The sequence below is a fragment of the Ambystoma mexicanum genome, chromosome 1p, assembly GCF_040938575.1.
Source record: "Ambystoma mexicanum isolate Mex_15411 chromosome 1p, UKY_AmexF1_1, whole genome shotgun sequence".
NCBI classification, from domain to species: Eukaryota; Metazoa; Chordata; class Amphibia; order Caudata; family Ambystomatidae; genus Ambystoma; species Ambystoma mexicanum.
The window spans coordinates 171,753,931-171,776,986 of record NC_090921.1 but is presented as its reverse complement, the minus strand read 5'-3'; the positions used below and the strand labels follow the sequence as shown (position 1 = coordinate 171,776,986).

General features: G+C 46.6%; 1 protein-coding gene across 1 annotated transcript in view; it reads left to right on the top strand.

Moving 5' to 3' along the window:
- The window catches only part of LOC138487339 (alpha-2,8-sialyltransferase 8E-like), a 190,809-nt gene that overhangs the window by 100,047 nt on the left and 67,706 nt on the right, over positions 1 to 23,056 (top strand). Inside the window, exon 4 of the mRNA XM_069613988.1 lies at positions 12,639 to 12,783. Coding sequence (XP_069470089.1) covers positions 12,639 to 12,783 — 145 coding nt within the window. The remainder of the gene's footprint in view (positions 1 to 12,638; positions 12,784 to 23,056) is intronic.

The following is a 23,056-nucleotide window of genomic DNA, read 5'->3' as shown; positions in this document are numbered from 1 at the left end:
AAAATAATCATTCATTCTTCCATTAGGATGTCGACAAGGAAAGCAAAAACATTAAGCATGGAACCTCAAGGGAATGAAGATTCCGGTGGTTGCCTCCCTCACTTATTTGGGAGTATGCCTAAATACTAGGAAAGCACAGAATTTAGCAGGCCAAGGGAAGATCCTACTAAAAGAATACGGTGGCTACTCAAGGATTCCATTGATTCAAAAGTGTCACCAATCCTAATTTACGGAGCTGAGGGCTCCCTTCATTTCAATCCTGGGAATTGGGCAAAAATAGAAGGCGCTTTCTGAAAAGGGCACTGAACATTCCTACAAGCACCCCAATACAAACTGTGAGGATGGAACGTGGACTCACCTCACTAAGGGCAATAGCTGAATGGAAAACATTGACATTTTATAGAAAAAGTATTCAAGAGGAGGTGAAAGGAGGTTTCTTATGCTTGAAACAAGCCCTAATTGATCAAAAGGAGCCTGTGTTGTTAAAATGGGAGGGGAACAATAAAATACTCTTAGCTGGTATGGAGGAACGGCCCCAATCTCTCATTGATAACCCAGATAAAACCAAGATGAAACTGTTTACCCAGGATTGGATCCAGACACAAGCCGAAAGACAGAAATACAGAATTCATGGGAAACCACTGGGGGAAAGCCGTAAATTAAACACCCTACCGAGGTACCTGCAACTTTTCCCAAATTGTTTTTTCAAGGATCTGTTTTTTCGATTTCGTTTGCATTCATTTCAAACCAAGCAGACAAGAAATTGGGGTAAATCAGATGGTAATACATTGACCTGTAGATTGTGCCAAGCTGACGATTCACAAGAATCCACAAAACATCTCGTGATGGATTGTCAAGCTCTGGAACAGCAAAGAAGAAAGTGTGGGAGGTGATCACTAAATATGGCCAGAGAACCGGAGAGGACTGGTGGAAAGTTCTGCTCTCAGGAGAGAAGACGTTGATAACCTTGGCCCTGGTCAAATGTTTAATAGTGATAAAACAAAACTGGAAGAGTAAAGGAAGATCTAGTAAACTACTTTCTTCTTCAGCTGCGGAATGTATACTGTGCACGAAGTTACATGGTTTGTTTGTTCTTTTTATATTGTGGACTAAAGGTTGTCAAAATGTATAACCAATATGAACCACTTTAAATAAAAATAAAAATTGCCAGTGGGGTGTTTGATCTTTGTGACTGTGAAATGGGCAAAGAAGTGAGCTGGTTTCTAAATCCCTGTGACTGGGAATTGAGCAAAGAAGCACGTAATGGTTACATCCTTTAAACTAGATTGAGAGCGAAGAAGTGGTTGTCTTCTATCCCTAAAACTGCAAGAAACGGACACCTTGTAGGTTAGCCATTCTGATGCCTTTTTGCTTAGTTAGTTCCAAGATTAGAAAACCCTGTTTAGTTGTAGATTAAGTACCAGTCCTTATAGTGTTTAACCCAACCACATTCTAACTACAAATAAACCAAGTTTAAAACCTACTTCGTGTGTCATGTGTTTTGTCTGTCTGCCCAACACCCCATCATCCAATAAGGTGCGACTAACACAGCATGAGCCAGTTTTGTGTAGTAATCAATGCATCTGAAATTGTTTTCAGTAAAGACTCCATCAGTTTGTATTGTGAGGTATCCACACATCAGCTAGTGTTGTACGGAAACTACCACATAGTAGTAATCACCACATCAGACTGTACTGCCTAGCAATTGCAAAAAAAATCATTGTTATTCAGTGATAATACAATTAGACAGTGTTGGGTTCTAATCACCATAATATCCACCAAACCAATATTTTTCCTAATCACTCATCACACAATGCAGGGATCAAAATAAAGATTTGATAAGCAGGAGTTTAAAATAGCTCTTCGTTATCAGGAAACAAACCGTGAGCAGGAGTTCATATATAGTGTGGCAGAAATCTAACTTCCACATGGGATGCAAACTATAGCCTTTTGCCCAGTGTATATGAACCATTATGATCTAAATGGCTTCTAGAGGTATCGTAATTAAGCATTCACACCTGAACCGGCAGGCCAGATCAGATGTCATCAGCCCAGGGTCTGAGTTAAAGACCTGAGCGTAGCCAGTGCTTTCAATAAGAGTCCCTGGGCTGATTTCACCCAATCCGGCATGCCGTAGAGGGTATGAATGCTATTAGCACCCTCGGTGGCCAATCTGGTAACCCGGGGTGCTGAGAGCATTGTATTTTGTGTGAAGGAATAGGACGCCTCGTGCTGTCCCGTTCATTCAAGCTAAATACTTTACGAAGATGGCCACCACAGAGCTGGAAGATGGGACTCCGTACACAGCCCTCTTCCATTTCATTGGCGGCCAGCACACAACGAGAGGAGGCAGCAGCAATCTGGTAAATGGGGGCAGGGGATTAAAAGAAGAACAGAAGGGATGGTGGAGTGAAGATGGAGGGGCGGGGGAAGCAGCCATCAGGTTGCTCGGAACACAGGTTTAGATCTGCAGTTTCAGCCCATGTTTTCCAAGCATCCTGATTGGTTGCTGCCCCCGCCCCGGGTGCTAATGTATCTTTTTGTAAACATTCCAAAGCACATAGAGCCTCTTTCCCGGTTTGGTGATAATGCCAACGAGATACTGCCAAATCAGATATCGCCACTTGGACCTACAGTTTTACCCTGGGATTGCAAGTGGTGGTAATTCCTATTTTTGGAGTCCATACGACTCCATGTGGATTTTCGGTGTTACTGTGCGTCAATCCACCTATATTTGGTGGTAAAGTTCTCTTCACTGCCAAAGTTGTGTACGGCTGTGCAGTAATGCAGTGGTAACAGGATTACTGCAGTTTTAACGTTATTTTTACCCCCACTGCCATACTTGTGATGAGGCACGTAGCAATAATGTTACATGGGGATGTTTTTATGCCATAAGGATAAGCATCATCCCATGATTGGTACCCTCTGCCCATCGGACATTGTTCGAATTAATCCCATCGGACAATGTTCGGAGGAATGACCACCATCAGCCAGTGTTTTTCAGCAATTCCCCGATCAATCTGCGATTGCAGGAATCACCCTCTTAGGCGCCATTTGCAGCAACCACTTAATTGCAGCAAGCGGCTCTGCTTAATGCACAAAGTGTTCTATAATACGGCCTCCTCTTTATCAGGGCCATATTCCATCAATACACTCCTCCCATAGTGCTGCGGTCGGCCTCTGCTGAACTCTTTGTGACATCTTGATTCAGATACGAAAGATAGGGTGGCTGAACTTTATCGATCCAGACAATTAAACTGTGTAATACACTGTCTATTGCCCCCTGCCCTATTGCTGATCACCTAAAGTTCAGATAGTGTCTCCCTGGCTTTGAATTTTGGGTCAGGTACGCCGTTTGTGGATCCTTCTACGACGCTGGTACCATTTCAAGATGTATGCTGCCCTTTGTAAGTCTCTATAGCATACCAGACAGATTGTGTTTGCGGGAATAACTCCATTAAACAGTGTTTGTAGTATTGACTCGGATCAGACACCATTTGCAGCAATCATTAATTATTTAAAGGGATAAGACACTTCAACTTAATGGAGCAGAAAAACACTGTATATCATGAAAAGGCTCCATTAACACTATCAGGTGAGAGAAGCCCAATGGAAAACATAGTTTCAACATGAATCCAGAATACTGAGAACAGCAGTGAGCATCTTAAGGCAGGAGGCACAGCATCCCAAACCTTTGGGACCTATCACATCATGGACATGAATCAAAATACTATAAAAAACTTCAACATCAAGTTTGGGGGGATTTAATAAGGGTTCCTTACAATATGGTGCAAACTAGGAACAAAACTAAGTTTTCAATATAGATCATTTGGCCATAATTAACATTTCAAAATGGCCTTTTGTTTTCTTTTTGTAACTTTTATTTATTGACTTTTCACAGACGTAGCACACATCATTTTCAATATGAGCCTTACAAAGATTATATCCCTCACAGTAAATATTTGAAGCCAGGCATATCCATTGTCATTTAGACAGCAAGTAACCTAGCAAGTCAAACCCATTGTGTCCAAGAACAATAGGCCCACTGTGGGTTATGCTTGGTAAGGAGAAATGGGAAGGAAAGCGGAAATGTAAGGAAGAGAAAGTCCTGTCATAGTTCTCCAGCGTCTTCTCTGGTTCTCTACTCTCCCACCTTTGTAACATGTGAAAACATTGCAACTATTTAATACTGCGCTATAGAGTGGGTTTGTTTTTTCTCCTGTTTTTCTTCTTCTACTATTGTAGTGTGTGTGCGAAAATGAGCTAAATAACATGGCGCCGGTACGCTGCCATTTTGGACATTCACTTCCATTACAGCAACAAAAGCCTATGTTTTTGTGGGCTCAGTAAGCAAACGTCAATTCTGCAACGGTTGCAAGTTCACATGTAATGATGTCAGATGAGCTAACTGTGAAGGATAGTTGTTGTATTGTCGGTTGAAGGACGAGCCAGGAAGGGAGTCAGAGCTTTGCAGGTGCAGTGGTAAGGGGTGCTGGGAACGAAAGCGAGGGAGAGAAGCTGGATTTTTCCACTTCTAGCTGCATTTTTTCTTGCTCCTAATGCTTGCTGTCTGCCCTTCAGCCGAGGGCAGTCTGGCAACCAAGAAGGGGCATGGATTTCCCCATAAAGAGGTATTCCTCAAGGAAAGGTATTCTCAAGAAAAAATCGGAGAGAATGGGACTCCGGATGATGCAGTCTCGCTGAGAGGCAGGACGCTCCGCTCCAGGCCCTGTTAGAACAACTGATCTCTCTGCCTACCTGCTCTGGGACTAAGCAGTGTTGTGGTGGCCCAGATGAAGGTGTCTTCTGCAACCATACTAACAGTGACGCTCTTTTTCTATATTTATGTAGAATCCACCATATGTTATGTTTTAGTTGGGTGTGTCTGTATATAGTGTGTGAATAAAGGGTCTGTAACAATTTTTTATTTCCAACTATTGGTCTAAGTGTGCTTCATTGCCTCTGTGAGTCCAAGTACTTTGCTGGGTCTGTTTAATAGGGTACGTGAGTCTGAGGTCCCTCCACAGAGCGGACAAAGCAAAACAACTATCCAGAAGTTTCCCCACTTATTCTAGTACTGGAGGTAGGTTATGTAATTATGCAGGTCCTAGAATATGTTGTCTAGTGTGTGGTGCGCTGAATGAACGAGATGCTGAAGGACTGGGTTGGTCAAGTGCTGTCCAATGCACCTCCTGGAGGTGGGGAAGGAGAGGGATCCCAGAGGCTCGCCACCCCACCAAAATGCAGTACTACAACCTCAGGGCTATTGCAGATGCCTTCCTTTTTTATTTTTATTATTTCTTTATTAGCTTTACAACAATGATATAAGCAGGAGATCATTGATTAATCATTTCCATATGAGTGATTCAAAAGAAACATATAACATGCCCCCCCTCCCTCCCCACCCACTCCCTCTGAGACCACAGTTAGAACTTCAATCTTCATTTTGGCCCCTTGACGGGCCTGGACTGTCTGTGCTATCTGAGGCGTTGTCTTGCGCCGCTGGGTGGAGCAATGGCACAGTTAATGCCACCCAACGGAGTAGTTCCTCGCTGGAGTCTAATCTCTGTACTTGGATTGCTGTTTCCCAAGCAGCAGTCTCAGCAGATATCCATCTTATGAGGTCTGCCCACCAGAGGGCTTCACTTAGGTCTTTTGCGCTTTTCCAACCCATGGCTATGCGTCTTTTCGCCGTTATATATATTAAGTCTTTGAGCTTATTAAGGGACTTGTTTTTGCTGCTCCTCTTGTAGCTCCCCAATATGCAAGCTGCTGGGTCGAGAATTTCAACTACTATCTCCGGATTTGCCACCCTTTCCTTCACCTGGGCCCAGAACCTCTGAACCGCAGGGCAACCCCAGAACATGTGGCTCATTCCAGCCTTTGGCATGTTGCATTTGGGGCATGTCTGGTCTGTGGCTCCTTTGAACCTTGATATGGCTTCGGGTGTAAGGTAGGCTCTGTTGGTAATGTAGAGTTGGATGAGCTGTAGGCGGGCATTCCTAGAGATTTTTTGTGGTAATGGGTTATCTTCTCCCATGCTTTATCTTCGAACTCTATTCCCAATTCGGTCTCCCATCTACCCTTGCATTTGAGTTCGTTCTTGGTAGTTATTTCCTGTATTTGTTCCGGGGTCGAGTCTGCCCTACTCTCCAGCATACTCAGCTCTTTTTCTGTGCCCTCTAGGGAGGTAGTGATGGACTTCAGGGTACCGCCGATTGTAGCTAGCATCTCTCCTCTCATAACAACTTTATAAGCCTCCCAAGCTGTACCGATGTAGTCTACGCTATCTAGGTTGTTCTGCCAGAATTCCTCAGTACTGTCTCTTATATGTTCTCGGAAGGCTGTATCTAGAAGGGCCTCAGCTCTTAGTCTCCACGTGGGAACTGGGGGTTTGGGAGGGTATATCTCCCAGGTGGCCAGCATGGGGGAGTGGTCTGACAGCACCCTCGGCAGGTAATGTGCATCTCTAAACCTAGCTTGCTGCCCCTGGCTTATAAGGAAATAGTCCAATCTAGTATGGACGTTGTGAGGCGGGGAGAAAAAGGAGTATTCTCTCTTCTCGGGGTTCTGTTCCCTCCACAGGTCGCAGAGTGCCAGTTGGGCTATTAATTTAGACACTATTTTGGCGGGGGGGGGATGGGCGGGAGTGCTTAGAGTCAGATCTGTCTTTCAGGGGGCCTAGTGTGCAATTGTGATCTCCCTCCCCAAATCACGGTGCAGTCTACATAGGGGCCAATCCTAGAATATAGGGAGTGGAAGAAAGCTGTGGCGTCGTGGTTGGGTGCGTAAGTGCTAATCAGGCATATCTCCCTCCCATCCATGGTACCATGCACCAGTGCCATCCTGCCTTCGTTGTCTGTCTTGGTGTTCACTACCTTAAAAGGGATGGTTGGGTCAATCCATATCAGGACCCCTCTAGCGTATGAGGAGTAGGGGGATCCAATCAGGGTTCCTCGCAATGTTTTGGCCATAGTCTCTAGTTTATCCCTTGTTAGGTGAGTCTCCTGAAGCATGGCGATTCACACTTTATATCTACGCAGATATGTGTGTATCCGGCGTTGCTTAACAAAGTTATTCATGCCTCTGTCGTTCCACGTCATTACGTTAATGTTTCTAGCCATGGGTGTCGTGGTATCTGTTGATTGTCCTCTGCTTAGGTCCACGCCTTGCTACTGATGAATCTATTATAGAATTTTCCTGTGGTCTCGGCTCTTTCCGATTAAAGTTCTCAACATGGGCTCTAACCTCTCGTGTTCCTCCCCCCTTTGTCTTCGAGCCCTCTGTAACATCGGGTCCCCAAACTTGACCCCATAACTGTGAAATCCCCAAACATAGCACAAGTCCAACGAGGTTTCCCTGGAGCCTGGCTTGATGGGACTCAGAGCGGTTTCCGCCTTTGTGCCTCAATATCAGGGATCTGTTGCTCGTCCATCCAGTCCCGGGCCTGTGCCGGTGTGTCGAAGAAGTGGGCTCTGTTATTGTGTAGTACCTTCAATCTTGACGGGTATAGGAGCATGTAGCGCAAACCTGCTGCCTTCAGCCTGGCTTTTGTATGTATAAACTGTGCCCTATTCATTTGGACCTGGAAGGTGTAATCTGGGTAGATGGCAATTTTGGCAGAGTTCCTCTCGATCTGGCCCCCAGACCTAGAAAAGGCCAGTATGGCCTCACGGTCCCTGTAGTTTAGAACCTTCGCAATCACTGGTCTAGGCGGGGCTCCTGGCGGTGGTTTCTTGGCTAGAGACCGTTGGGCTCTCTCAATGGTGAAGCCTTGTGTGAGCTTCCCTGCTCCGACTTCCTGCAGCAGGAGATTTTCGACATAGTTGGTGGGGTCGGGGCCTTCGATACCCTCCGGCAGGCCGAGGAGTCTTATATTATTCCTACGGGCCCGTCCCTCAGCCTCTTCAGCCCTATCTTCCATATTCTTAACCCTTTGCTGTAGTTCATCCACGTCACGGAGGAGGTGGGTTTTTGCCTCAGTATTTTCCCGGACTTGGGTTTCAAGCGCTTCTGTCCTACCGGCTAGGGATCGGACATCCTGGCACAGAAGGCCCAGATCTGTTGCCACACCGTCTATTTTGTTCTCCATTGTAGCCTGGAATATCTTAATGGCTTCCAGTATCTGGGTATTACTAGGTTCAGCCGCTACGTCTGTGTGGTCAGGTAGCTTCTCTGGCGCTCCACCATTTGGGCTCGCTGGCCTTGTGGATCCGCTGGCCGTGAAAGTGTCTATAGTGGTCTGGTGCTGTTTGGACCTCGCCCCTTTCACAGACATCTTGTCGGATGGTGATATCTCCCTGCTCTAGGCACAGGCGGTACGGGCTGGAGGGTACCCCAAAGTCCGGCACAGCGACCTGCGCCCTTGGCCGTAGGACCAGCCGTGGGAGCGGCGGGGGAAGGCTCAGTCCGGTGCAGCTAGGCGAATACTTTGTGGACGCAAGGGACGCAGCAATTCACAGTAGGTAGCCTACGCGGGTGGGTAGCTGCGCGAGTTAGGCTATAATGGTTTGGCAGTATGTGCTACCGCGCATTGAGCGTATGTCCTGTCCTGCTGCCGTTGCGTCTGCCAAATTGCGGATCCTGGCTGCAAGCCGGTTGGCAGAGCTGTGTCTATCTAATATCTGAGCGTGGCATCCAGCATTACAATGGCTCCCAGTGCAGAAAAAATGCAAATCTCATCAGAATGCAGGCGTATGGAAGGACTCAGTCAACAAGTCGAATCCCACGCAGGGGAGGATCGGGATCACAGCCCCCGGGGGTCTCGATCAACTGACTCCTCTCTTGTGGTACAATGGGAGGAAGAGGGGGCCTCCGATGCCCGGGGTCGGTGCCTGCGTTACTCCAGGCCTCTCCGCCCCTCCTAGGCAGTCTATGCAAGCCGGGGACGGGGGTGCCCGACTCCCGGCAAGGTCGAGTGGTTCCTCCTCTCTCACGCTGGTAGAGCCGGGGGGGGAGAGGGTGCCCTGGGCCGCCGCGCCCGGCTCAGCGCCTCGATGTCAAGCCTGGCCCACACCCACCCCGCTCACCTCTGCGGTGCTGGCTTGCCACCGGTGTCTCCCGCAATCCGAGCTGCTCCCCCAGGCGGGTCCGGCCTTCGCATCTCGCAGCTGCCGGGCCCGCACACACTCCAAGTGCGCCTCCGCTCCTCCTCTCGGCAGTTCACCCGTTCCGATGGGATCTTCCGAAACAGGATCTCAGGACGCCTTCAGGTCTCCGACCGTAGCAAGTCTATAACCGCTGCAGCAGCATTGTAGTTGGATCAGCTGTACCGCGGTCTCGCCTACAGGTCTCAGGCGAACTCAATGGTGGCGTATGCTCTCGAGCCCCTCCAGGGGATTAGCGCGTGGGAGCCGCCATCTTGGCATTCAGTTAGCGGCCTCCAATCTGTGGCGTAGAGGCGCTTATTGGCTCTCCCAGGTTCAGTAAAAGTATCTCACTGCATCGAAAAGAACGTCTGCAACATTCAGGGTAGCTGACGTGCTCCAGGGTTCCAGGATTCGGCGTAAAAACAGCTTATGTTGGGCACATCTAGCGGAGCTCACCAGAGACACAACCTCACTACATGGCAGCTAGCCACGCCCCTCGCAGATGCCTTCCTTAAAGCCACTTACAACCGTACCATCAGAGGCTATCAGAAAACCTTGCTACTAAATTCGAATGCACCGTAAAATGAGAATGGTAACTGTCGACTATCCAGGGCATGTCTAGAGCAGATTGCTTTACTTGTTCCCCAGAGTAAAACCTTGCAAGGCAACGTGCTATTTAGACTCTGTCAGATTGGCACATCATTTGTAAACTGAAGCCCATGAGAAGAGGTTTGAAAACTCACTAAAGAACAGAGGGGATTAACTTGCATCCAAGTGGATGGATAGATAGACAGCGATGCAGCAGTCGAACACTGAACGCCTAAACTCTGGCACAATGTATTCCAAGATGGCAATGCTACGAGCTACATATAAAGATGCATAAAGAACAGGTTAGAGGAATTTCCTCATTATCAAAAGCCAAGGGATCATTCAAGTGGACTAGAAAATCCAATAGGGAAGCGCACACCACGAGTGATTAAAATAAACAAAACACCAAAACTAACCCACTGCAGCCCCAGCTATTCCGAAGGACGGATACTCAGCCTTCAGAGGGACGATAAAAGAGAACGGGTTAACCCAGAAACGGGGGAAGAGACAGAAGATTGGAAGGAAGCCAACAAGTTTCCTCCTTGGGTCAAGAGAGAGTGCCTATTTTAGCGATTGACCAGCAGTTACTGGAGAAAAGTATAACAGAGATTTGACCCACAAGAGGCTATTTTGAATGAAGGAGGCAGCATGTGAAGGGTTCCTGAGACAAGCAGTGAAACTAAAAGGAAGCCTCAAAACGAAGGATTTCCTGAAGAAGAAAGAAATGACCAAGAATGAGGGGGGAAGAATACCCATTGTTGTTGAAGTCAATCGTGAAAAACCCAATGTTTGGGTGAGATCTAAAGTGAATGCTGAGAAACGCAATGCCTGGGAGAGACCTCAAGTGAATTCAGAGAAACTAAAGTCTGGGAAAGTCCGAAACCAAATGTCAACCTATAAAGAAAAGTTACAAAGTTGAGGTGGAGCCTGAGAAGAGAAACCAGAAAAGCCTGAAAGCCTTTGAGGAGTCATGAGAGGGCTAATGGACGAGCCTTCCCAGGAGACCTTTTCCATTTTGTTGTGCTACACTAAGATTATACATTTGGGCAGGGTGTGTGAAACTTTCTGTTTGTCATTCTTTGGAATTTTATGTTACAGCTCAGTGTATCCAGGAGGCTAATGTTTCATTAATATTAGGCTTTGGGGCTTTCTGTTGGCCACTTCTTTATAGATGCTTTTGTAGACTAGGATGCTAAATAAAACCATCTTTTTAAAGCACATGTATGTGATGTTACGTGAGTCATTGCTCAGCCTTACCACAAGTGAAATTAAAAAAACATTATTTCTACTTCATCATTGGGTGGTTTTTAGTAAGAATGGTGATTTCACGTAGAACCTCTTTCTCGTTAACTCCTTCATAAACTTCCTCCTTGTCTCTTTTCTCCAACGCCTTCTCTTATTGACACTCTTTGTGAATTGATGTCTCATTATTTTCCTCCATCTGTCTTATGTGTGTCTTTTCATTTTCACCACTTTGGGGACTTTCTTTCTCTAAAATACCAATGTTGCATCCCTCATCTTCACCCCTTTTGGTCAACTCTCCTTACTCCTGGGGTTCACTTCTTCTGATCTCCTTAAATCGTCTTATCTGCTGAATCTCTTCTTTCTGTTTCCCTTCTTTTGGATAACCTCATAGAATCCTTCACCACATACAGTATCATCTACAATTCCCTATCTCTTTCCGTCCTTCTGGCTACCTTCACATTCTTTGACTGCCACTGTTCAACACCTTGCTCTACTTGCTCCGTGCTCCAGTCTCTTGTTTCTCTCAGTCTACTGGTTCAGGCTCAGGTCCAGCTCTTTCCACAATCAGTTCCCAAATGAATAACTAACTCCCACACTCCCCTGTTTTCCCTGCTTCCCTTTATACAGCTCTTACTCTGCCAACTGCTTGGTATGGGGAACTTGAGATTGGCAGTTCTGTATTAATCGGCTGGGTTCTTCCTGCTTATCCTGCTTAGCCTCTTCCCATTTCCTGTCTATTGGCAGTTCATATTAAGTCCCCCTATGCCAGGTGTATTGGCCAAAAATCAGATTAGTGTTTTGTGGGGCACAGACTGAGGCTCTAAGAACCTGGTCTGCCATTTTGAATGGTCCCAACTTGCTCTGACCCAACTTGCTCTGACCCAGTGCCCAGCTCTTACGTTAGAGCCACGTCTTCTCTAGCATGTGCATCAACCAAGGCATGTTTCCAACCTGCTCAACGTTCTATTCTGCATGTGTAAGTGTTTCTAAAACGTTCCTTTATGACAGTGACAGCCACCGCAGCATCATTACTGTTTAGGCCAGGATCTCACATTCTACCGGGCACATGTGGCTGGGACAATGTGGCATTGACCAGGAAATCTTCCCCATATTTCCCCTACCGGTACATCATGATCTAGATGTGGAGTCCCCAGCGCACTTGGCCACTCCATTAACTGTCCCCACAGTCAGACAGAGAACTTTGTCAAAGTCTGTATGCAAGAATGAGCAACCTCTCGGCATCAGATTATACTGCGAGGCGCATCCACTAGGAGGACCCAATGTTGCGCTAGATTGTTCTGTCGCTCCACACAAGATTCCAGATAGTGTTCTTTGTGTCTGCAGAGTGCTCTAGACCATAACAGGCATGCTCCGTTTATTATAGACCACAGGTAGCCAGTGCAGGTCGCAGTGACTGAGCAGATATGTAAAAAAACATGGTTAGCTTTAGAAAGGCGGCATTCCTGGGGTCTAAACACGTCGACACAAAAGAACGAATCAGTGATTTTATGTCAGAAAAATGACATGAGGGGACGCAGTACTCCCACTGTCCTGACATAGAAGTACCGAGCCTTAATTACTACAGCAATGTGTACATTTACAATGCCTTGATTTCTCATTTGGATGATAAGGGGGTTGTAGCATAATTTAATAAATGGAAATAATCTCTGTCATTAATTTCTTTAAACATATCCTGGTCCTTTCCATTCACTACAGGTCGGAGATAAACCAATGCTGCAACTCTTCTCATGGGTTAATCGTGACCCAAGAGAACACCCGGGTTGGCGAGAACATTGTCTACGAAACGCAGAAGTCGGTAAAAATCAACGTGACAACAGAGATATTCAACATGTTTCCAAAGGTAGCATCAGTGAACACATGCCCACAAGCACCCCCAGAACATTACAGAGAGGAAGGGCACATAGATTAATCCATGTTTGATGGCTGTATGGGTATTAATAAACCACCAATGGAATAGACAAAGCATTTTGGGAGCCTTTTTTTTAAAACTTCTTTTTATTGATGTTTAAATTCAGAAAGAACATACACAAGAAAGTATATACATTATATTAACATGTGAGGAGGTTTGAGTGACATACCATATTGTATTTAAAAGGTGAGTAAATGTGAAGGCAATGGAGCCCAACAAATGAGAATATGAAATGGGGGTTTGCAAAATCTACTAGCCCACTTGCATTGGTGAGAAGATTTTATGCAGGGTGAGTACCATTTGCCTGGTACTCGACCTTGCAGACGAGTGTGGGGATATTTGAAACTTTTATTTGACATTTACTTCAAACAAACATTGTTTGCAGAAAATGGCAAAGAAAGGTTTCACTGTTCCTACCTGACAGTATTGCACCAAATATGAAGTGTGCATATTGTGGCATTTACTATTTTACAGAAAGCACTGGCAAGTATTTTTTCACCTGACACCATGAGGGGTTGGGGGGGTGGCGGAATGGGGGGGGGGGGTGAGAGGGGGAGGTGAGAGTACATTTCTCTTAGGTCGAGTATTTAAACTAAGAAATTCTCCTTACAGGTCTAGTGCGATATTTCAGAATTTGGAATTTGCCAAGCCTGGTAGTATCTGTGCATCCATACAGATGGAAGGATAAAAGACAAGGTCATATATAAAAATAAACATCAACACCTATCCATTATTTTATGATCTACTTTCCAGGTATGTTCTTAACTTACCCACTGGGTCGATCTAAGGTTTCTTGGATCAACGTCACTTTCTGATAGTCGTTTCAAGTTCATTACCCCATACTAATCAGAACATCCACACTGTAACAGAGGAGCCTTACCTTTCATCCATGCTTTAGAGATCAGCGCCTAAGCAATTAGACAGGCCAGACCAATAAGCCTTCTATCCCCACGTCCCACAAATTCAGCTAGGCAGATTAAAAGCAACATATCCATATCCATGTCTCATATTGTGGTGATTCTGGCTGGCAAGTTTAATGGGTGTGTCATAATACTGGTACTGGAGCAAGAACATAAATTGCCTGATATTGCATGTATACCTTAGGGAAATAGACCTCGCATGCTTAGTGGGTACTTTCCACTGTGTCCCAATTGCAGTTCCAAGCATCTCCTAAGCACAGGACATGCTTGTCTGCAAGAGTTAGCCAGTTTATATCACATCGAGATGAGACCCTGAGCTTCTTCTGAGTTCTAGATAAGCCGAAGGATAGTGCTATCTGGGGGAGCCGTGGGGAAGGAAGGCAGAAATTAATGAATAATGGCACCTCATATACCACATAGCATACATGACATTTGTGCATGTAGTTCGGACGCAATAAACATACCATCTGGGAATATATATCCTCTTACTTAACCAGACCCAGTGCTGCAAAGCCTCTATTCAACGTAATGTCCCAGGTTACAGGATGCCATCTATTTTCTCAAGGAAGCACTGAGATGAAAAACATCTGCCCATTACCATTTGCTTATAAAGTCTCCAAAAGCCCACACTGTCGTATCTGCTGCGTCAATATCTCAAGTGTAACCTCGCAGCTTTTCAGTGAAGGCTCTAGCCAATGAGTGTAAGACCCTTTTCTATGCATGCATGTACTGGCATTTTAGAGTCTGCATACCAATATCATGCGAAAAATGTTTGAGTCAACAAATAATACAATACTAAATTGGGCATACCCATATCTCTGGCATTAAGGGGGTCAAGTAAAAGTAAAAATGCAAATAAATAAAAAATAAAACTTCCCATTTACCCCGAGCTTCCGTATTGCCTCACACCACACCCAAGAAAGTTTTCTTCTTCTAAGTTGGGAAAGTTAGCAGTTTATTTGGAATGTTCAAGAAGTGGTATAAATGTTAAGGGAGAAAATGTATGTGCAATAAATAGACTATCCAATATGTCAGTAGGCAGCTTGCCCAATTGTTTGCCTTTTTCTCATATTCTTCAAGAACTCTGTTACGAAGAGTATATCAGTTGGATGACCACTGCAGTTTGTAGTAACTATAGTATTAGGAGTAGCTGGGAAGAGTTCCAATTTACTTTTATTTATATTCAGTCCTGAAACCTCACCATGTCTAACAACTCCCTCTAGAATGGGGTTAATATTGATATCTCTAATGTATAATAGGAAGCTGTTTGCGTATAGGGACACTAAAAATATATATATGTAACATAATTCTTTTAGCCTCCCTTAACGCAGACAACCTCCTCTTATACATTAAAGACCCTGACATCAATATTAATCCCCATTTCTATTGCAACTAAGTGGTGATAGCGTATGCTCAGATATAGGGCCTCATCATGAGTTGGGCAGTAACGCCGGCGCTAATAGCGATGGCGCTATCTGCCCTACCGCCAGACCCACCTGCGCTATTAGCGCCGTATCACGGGTTTGGCGGATTTGGAAATCCCCATTCCCCATTGAGCCCATTCGGGAATGCCCCATTCCCCATTGGGCTCAATGGGGATTTCCCGCCGGCGGTATGAGCGCGAATTTTCGGCGGATTTCCCCCCAGTTCAGAGCTGGGGAGAAATCCGCCAAGGCCATGATTTGGCGGACCCTTAAATCCGGCGGTAACAGCGCTACCGTTGGATTTAAGGGTTACCGCCAAACTCGTGATGAGGCCCATAATATAAATTTGGTTGAGAGAGTTCAGTTTGTGATTATACTAACTGAACGGTTAGTGGAAAGCAACCCCATCATTTCTATGAAGTTCTCTGTCCCTATTGTACGCAGGACTTCAGTTATAAATTATCACTCAACCGAGTCCAATGCTTTTTAAAATTATTTATTTCCATTTTCAAACAAACAGCAAAGATAATACCCCTCACCCCTCCCTCTACCCGCCAGAGGTTCCCCTCGGAGTCGTCTAAGCATCTCATGCCTTAAATAGGTCCAAAATCCTTGTGTTGTGCGGGCACCATTGCAACATTTAGTCAGATTGGAGGTATTCCAGCACAATACCTCAGTCTTTTTCATAACTGTCATTCCCTCCCCTCAGGGTATATGAGAGTTTTTCCATCGTAAGCAGCGTCCAAACCCTTTGCAGCCAAGTGAATGCCTTTTGAATGTCTAGAAGCAGTGCTGTTTCCTTCAGGTGGTCTAGTATGGTAACCAATCTGCATAAGTTGTGGCTAGTCGAGCTCCCTGCAATACACCCTTCTTGATCAGGCAGCACAGCATTTGCTGTTGGAGGTTGTAGCCAGTGAGCTAAAATGTCTGCTAAGGTATTATCAGTATTTAGTATAGAGTGGAGTCTGTATGAGGACCCAAACTGTTATCCTAGTGAGGTTTAAACAACAATTTTATGTTAGCCTACCTAGTCATAACAGGCAGGTCACCCTTATCTAATGAACCTTGATATAACTTCAATAGTTTAGGGACCAGAATATCTTAATATTTCATACTAAATGTGTCTAACAGCCCATCGGGACCTGTTAGTTCTCCAGCCAAACCATCTTGATATCTTCTCAGTGGAATCAGATCTCAGATGTGTAGCGAGAAAGCAAAGAAATGTATAAGGACTCATAATATATCTTAAAGCAGGGGTACACATTTCAAGTTGCAAGCTACGAACCAACCATGAAAAGTAACTTGCCCCTCAATTCTCCACATACCCCCAGAATCCCATTTATTACTCTCAGTGGTGCAGATTGTGAGGCCTGTCTTGAAGAACTCTCCAATGGAGGACATGTCTTGCAGCAGCACCCCATGTTCATCCCTAACCACAAATGATAGTTATGTCCCTTTCATGTTTTAATAAGTACCAAAGGTGCTTCCCTGGTCTGTCTGACTCTCTATATACCTCCTGGCTGCAGATGTCTTATAGAGAAACTTGACTTCTCTTTCAGCAAGCTCATTTAACTTGTTACCTTTATGAATCCTCCTTGCTCACAGTAGGCAGATGCTCGAGAGCCCTAAGCTGACCCTTTATCTTAGAGCATTTTCCCAACACACCTGAGGATCCCAACTTCCTTGGTTATTGAGGCACCGCGCAGGCAAACCTGAAAGGATACCCAGAATGTGTCGTAATCTGAAACTGAATTTCTGATGTTTGTTAATCTTCTTAGAATCACATGCTGTGCATAGGTCCGACATCCAGTGGTCACTGCGGAGTATTGCATTTTGTTTTTCGTAGTCGAAAAGGGGACGTCGACAAGGCGTATCTGTAACACTATCCCTATAGTGACGTGCGGTGTACCCACAATCCCTCACGCGTCGAGGTCCCTCAGATTGTTTTTTTCCGCCCGGCTTTTGGTCGCCTTTACGCGGAGCTCCTCGAGAGAGATTGCAAAACATATTTCCTGGACCTTGGTCCTGACTTATTACATTAACACATAGATCCCTCCTCTCAACGTAGCTGCAAAGCTGTTTCTCCGCCGAACAAGATCTTCGACGGAGGAGACGAGACGGAGGAGATCCTTCGGCGCTGCCGAACACGTGGCCTGGCCTCGCCGGCCAACATACAGTAGGGAGAGTGGGGGTGGAACTATCTTGTTTCTTTTCGAGAATGCCTTTCCTTTTCCCTTCCCTTTCCCTCGGGGTTGTTATCACCTATTATTGCCTCAGCTATGGAGAGGACACCCTTTAGATTTTGCCCGCGCTGCAAGGGCAAGTACACCTGGACATACAAGCATAAACGCTATAATCGTTGCTTGCCCCTCGATCATAAAGAAGACGGCTGCGTGGCTTGTCAGCTTTTAAAACCCAAAACTCTAAAAGAACGTAGAGTCAAGAGGTGGGCGGCCTATGCCATGAGGAATGTCCGATTCCTCACCCGCCGCCACCGTCGCCGAAAGTGACGAGGAAGGTGATAACACGACCTCCGTTGCGGAAGTCTTAAACCTCTCGAGGGAGCGCTCGCGCTCCTCGACATCCGTCCCCAGCCCCGACGGGCTCGGCTCACGCCCTGCTTATGGGGATGAACACGCCGGCGACAAAGACGCACAAAAGACTCACTTCCATAAGCACACAACCCACGGCTCTTCTTCGTCGAAGACGAAGAATCCATCAGCGCCGAAGGAGACGCAGGGCACCCCGGCGTCTACCTCAGACCGTAAGAGTCTAAAGCCCCACTTGCAAACGCAGCCGCGACCAGCGACTGGGCTTTCCACAAATAAAGGCGCTCCCCCAAAAACATCTGACGTAACGCTCCATGTAAGAGCGCCCGTCGCAGTTCAACGCGCAACGCCAGTAACGTCGAGACCAGAAACCTCCACAGACAATTTACTTGTCGAGAGCCTAGCGAGGATTGTTTCCGCCGAAACCCATAAGCGGACGACGAAAGACACGTCGGATACCGCACAAAGGGCTAAAGACACGCCGAAAAAGCCGAAGGGGAGCCAGGAATTACCCCCTTCATCTAGAGGGACTCCTGACCTACCGGAAGGCTTTTCAGAAGGCGACGGAAACCTTTCTTCGACGTTGAGGAAGAGGTCAAAGAGTTTCTAGGCAGAAAACACTAATTCCACCCACCCCCACCCCCCCCAGACTACTCAGGGGTACCCCATGAAACTCTGGAGAGACTCCATTTCTGCATGGAGAAGATGGAAAGGTTTATGGAAACCCAAAACCCACCAACACCCAAAAGACCAAGGGAAGGACCCCAGGAGGACCCCAGGGTCAAATTTCCTAGGTTGTTTAATCCTTCACATGACAAATTAAATGTGTATGACCTCACTGAAGAGGAACAACATTTTCAAGAAGAGGATGAGTTTTTGGGTGTAGAGGAAGAACGAAACCTAGAGGAGGAGGGGTTTCAAGAAGACCCAGATACAGGTGCAGGGGGCTTCAGAGAAGAACTAGAAATAGTTACCTCACACCCCTGGCAGTCCCCATCAGCATACTCTGACCCTGATGCCATAACCCTGTCTCCTCCCAAAGACTCGCCTATTAGGAACACATCTCCTGTAGATGACCAGCCTACGTTTAATGCACTGTTGCGCAAAGCAGCAGCGCATTTCGAATTAGACACAGGGGAGACCTCTCCGGACATTGACTTCGTGGAAAAAGTAATTAAGGAGAAGCCCCCTGTCAGTCAAACCATTCCTCTCCTTGCCTCAGTGAAAAGAAGAATCAGCCCTTCTCTATCCACTCCTGCGTTGGTCAGAGGGGTTGACCCCTCTTTTACTCTTCAGCCCATCTCCTTCTGACCCTTTATACGTCACGGGCCACTCTGTACCAGACTCCCTTGTAGTAACAAATACAAGGAAGAGGGCAGGGGTGCCTCTGTCCACCAGTGAGGCACCTCCAGACAAGGAGGGGAAAAAGCTGTATGCCCTGGGGAAGAGAATCACAGCTTCCGCCGCTTTCTCAGCAAAGATCGCTAACAATAACTCTTTACTAGCAAGCTACGCAGACGCACAGTGGAACAAGCTACGTAGCGACGCTGAAGAGGCACCAGAACCCCTGCGTAAACGCCTTCTGGCCACCATCACGGAAGGGACACTAGTAAACCAAAGCATCGTTAAAAATACTTTAGATGCTGCAGAGACTGCGGGCCGTTCCCTAGTCCAAGGGATTCTCCTCAAATGCCATGTCTGGCTGCGCAATTCGGGGTTTAAACCTGAAACTCAGGCTTCCCTGACCAACAAACCTATAGAGGATACCAATTTCTTTGGTAAGGCAGTTGATGAGGCTCTAGAAAATGCTAAAAAGGAGTTTGACACTATCAAGACCCTTGACCAGATTTCTAGGCCACCTAATAGACGCGGCTATGGCAATAAGCGCCTTTTTCGTGGCCAACGCCAGCAGCAGAATCAACAACAACAATACTCTGCCAACACTGGTCCTCTAACCAGGGTAATAGTGGCCAGTACAATCAGAGAGGCCAACGCCGTGGCAAGGGGAGAGGTCGGGCCTCTACCCCTAGAGGCTCCCAGGCCAATAACAGCAAATGATCCGAAGATTCGGGTCCCCTCCCATGCATCGCCGGTCGGGGGCCGGTGAACATAGTTTCTTCCAGCATGGGAGGGAATAACATCAGACTGTTGGGTACTCTCAACCATACCCCGCGGCTACTGTATAGAATTTAACAGTTCCCCAACGTACAGACTCCCACGGGGACGACGCATGACACCAGAACACCTCGCCATCCTTCTACAGGAGGTGGAACAGCTACCGGAAAAAGGAGCTATAGAGGTCGTGCCTCTATCTCAGGTAACGCAAGGTATTTATTCAGTGTACTTCCTTGTACCCAAAAAGGACCTAACCATGCACCCTGTGTTAGATCTGCGCCCAGCGAACAAATTTGTCAAGCCCCAAAGGTTTTGCATGGTAACCTTACAGGAAGTAATTCCCTTGCTATCACAAGGGGATTACATGACAACACTAGACATGAAAGATGCATACTTTCATATTTTAATGTTGCCGGCGCAACGGAAAATACCTCAGGTTCATGATCGAGGACAAACACTACCAGTTCAGAGTGCTACCCTTCGGGATAGCATCAGCACCAAAGGTATTCACGAAAGTATTGGCAGTGGCAGCGGCCCATCTGCGCAGGTTGTCCATCCCAGTATACCCTTACCTCGACGATTGGCTCATAACAGGGGATTCTTATGAAACATGCTTCTCCAATACCCAAAAGACTGTAGACCTTTTGTTCCAACTGGGCTTCTCCATCAACGAGAAGAAGTCCAGCTTAGACCCCAGCCAGATCAAACAATTCCTAGGGGCTCTAATTCGAACAAAGGACGGCCTTGTCTTCCCCTCCAACGAGAGGGTCCAAAACATGCTGTTTCAGATCCCCCAATATGTGGCAGGTCGAGAGGTGACGGTACGCAAAGCAATGCGATTGCTAGGAATGATGGCGTCATGTATTTATTTGGTACCTCACGCGCGCCTGCGCATGCGCCCAATGCAAGAGTGGCTCAACAACCAGTGGTGTCAGGCCAGCGGACAATGGGAGGATCTAGTGGTGGTCTTGCAGGCCTTGGTTCTCTCGCTACGGTGGTGGACAAAGGAAAACCTGCTAATGGGGAAACCATTTGCCACACCCGCAGTGGAAGCCACTCTAACCACAGACGCATCCTTCACAGGATGGGGGGCTCACCTATCCCATCAGACTGCTCACAGAGTGTGGACTCCGAGCGTAGCATCCAAGCACATAAATCTACTGGAGCTACAGGCGGTGTTCAAGGCACTGAAAGTCTTCCAGGAACACCTACAAGGAAAGACGGTGATGGTCCTCACGGACAGCACCACAGCCACTACATCAACAAGCAAAGGGGAACCCACTCTCCAGGACTGTCCAAGCTGTCCCAGAACATCTGGAAGTGGGCTCTCAAGCACAACATGTTCCTACTGTAACAACATGTACCAGGGGAACTCAATCTGCTAGCAGGCAAACTCAGCAGAGATTTCCCCCTGCCCGCAGAGTACGAATGGCGGTTACACGAAGACATCGTCTTTGACGTCTTCACACAGTGGGGTTTCCCAGAGATAAACCTGTTCGCAACTCTGGAGAACTCACAATGCCTAGATTACACCTCCAGTTACCCTCAGAACCAGTCCAAGGGGAACTGTCTATCGATTCCATGGTCAGGGAAATTTGTTTACGCTTTTCCCCCGACTCCCCTTCTCAACAAGATTGTGCACAAGATGCACCGGGAACAAGCCACCATGATACTAGTGGCCCTTATGTGGGCCCGGCAACCATGGTTCGCTCATCTAATGGAGATGTCTCTGTCTCCAGCAGTGAAACTGCCATGCCCGTACAACATGCTGTCACAGGACAAGGGCAGGACACTGCACCCATGCCCTCAAACCTTGAACTTAGCAGCCTGGCTCCTGAGGTCATAGAATTTGGACATTTGCAACTGCCACAAAGGTGCATGGACATCCTCAGGGAAGCTAGAAAACCTAACACTCGTCACTGTTATTCTAGCAAATGGAAGAGATTTGTCATCTGGTGTAGAGGAAGAAGCATCAACCCCGTTGACTGCTCTCCCACACAAATTGTTCTGTACCTGACCCATTTGCTGGACTCAGGTCTAGTATTCAATTCTATTAAAGTCCACCTAGCGGCACTTTCTGCATACACCACTTCCCAACTTAAAGTGTCATGGTGGAAAGTCCCAGTGATCAAGACCTTCATGGAAGGGGTAAAAAGGATACACCCTCAAATAGCAAACCCAGCTCCCGGCTGGGACCTAAATGTGGTACTCACCAGGCTCATGGGTTCACCCTTTGAACCCATGCACAAGGCAACTCTTAAAGACCTCACTCTTAAGACTGCTTTTCTGATAGCTATCACCTCCATTAGGAGAGTAAGTGAACTACAGGCTCTTTCTGTTCTAGACCCCTTTGTAACAGTTCACAGAGATAAGGTGGTTCTACGCACACACCCAAGGTTTGCACCGAAATTCATCTCGAAGTTCCATGTCAACCAGTCAATAGAACTACCAACGTTCTTTCAAAATCCCTCAAATCTAGGAGAAAGGAGCCTGCATACACTTGATGTGCGCAGAGCTGTCATGTTTTATATGGAAAGAACTAGACCATTGAGAAAGACTAATGAGTTCTTTGTCTCGATGGCAGCAGGAAGAGAAGGAGATGCAGTATCAAAGTCCACTATATCTAGATGGATTGTTCAATGCATCACTCTCTGTTATACTCTTGCTAAGAGAGAACTACCCTTCAAGCCAAGAGCACACTCTACTCGTGGCGCTGGGGCATCCATAGCATTCATTGCAAATGTTCCCCTTGAGTCCATCAGCAAAGCGGCAACCTGGAGTTATGTACACACCTTTACAAAACATTACTGTCTAGATGCCCACTCTAGAGCTGATTCCCAGGTGGGACAAGCAGTATTAAGACACCTTTTCTCTATTGTTCCTTCTCACAACCCACCTCCAACTCCGGGTACTGCTCGCTAGTCTATGCACAGCATGTGATTCTAAGCAGATTAACAAACATCAGAAGACAATGCATTACTTACCGTAAAAGCATTTCTGATGGTTGTATCTGCTTAGATTCACATGCGCCCACCCTTCCTCCCCGCTCGGATGGAAGGAACATAGACATCCTTTATATATCTCTCTCTTTTCTGTACTCACTCATGTCTAGAAGGCTCCCTCAGGGCAGAAAAAATACAAACAGAGGGACCTTGACGCGTGAGGGATTGTGGGTACACCGCACATCACTATAGGG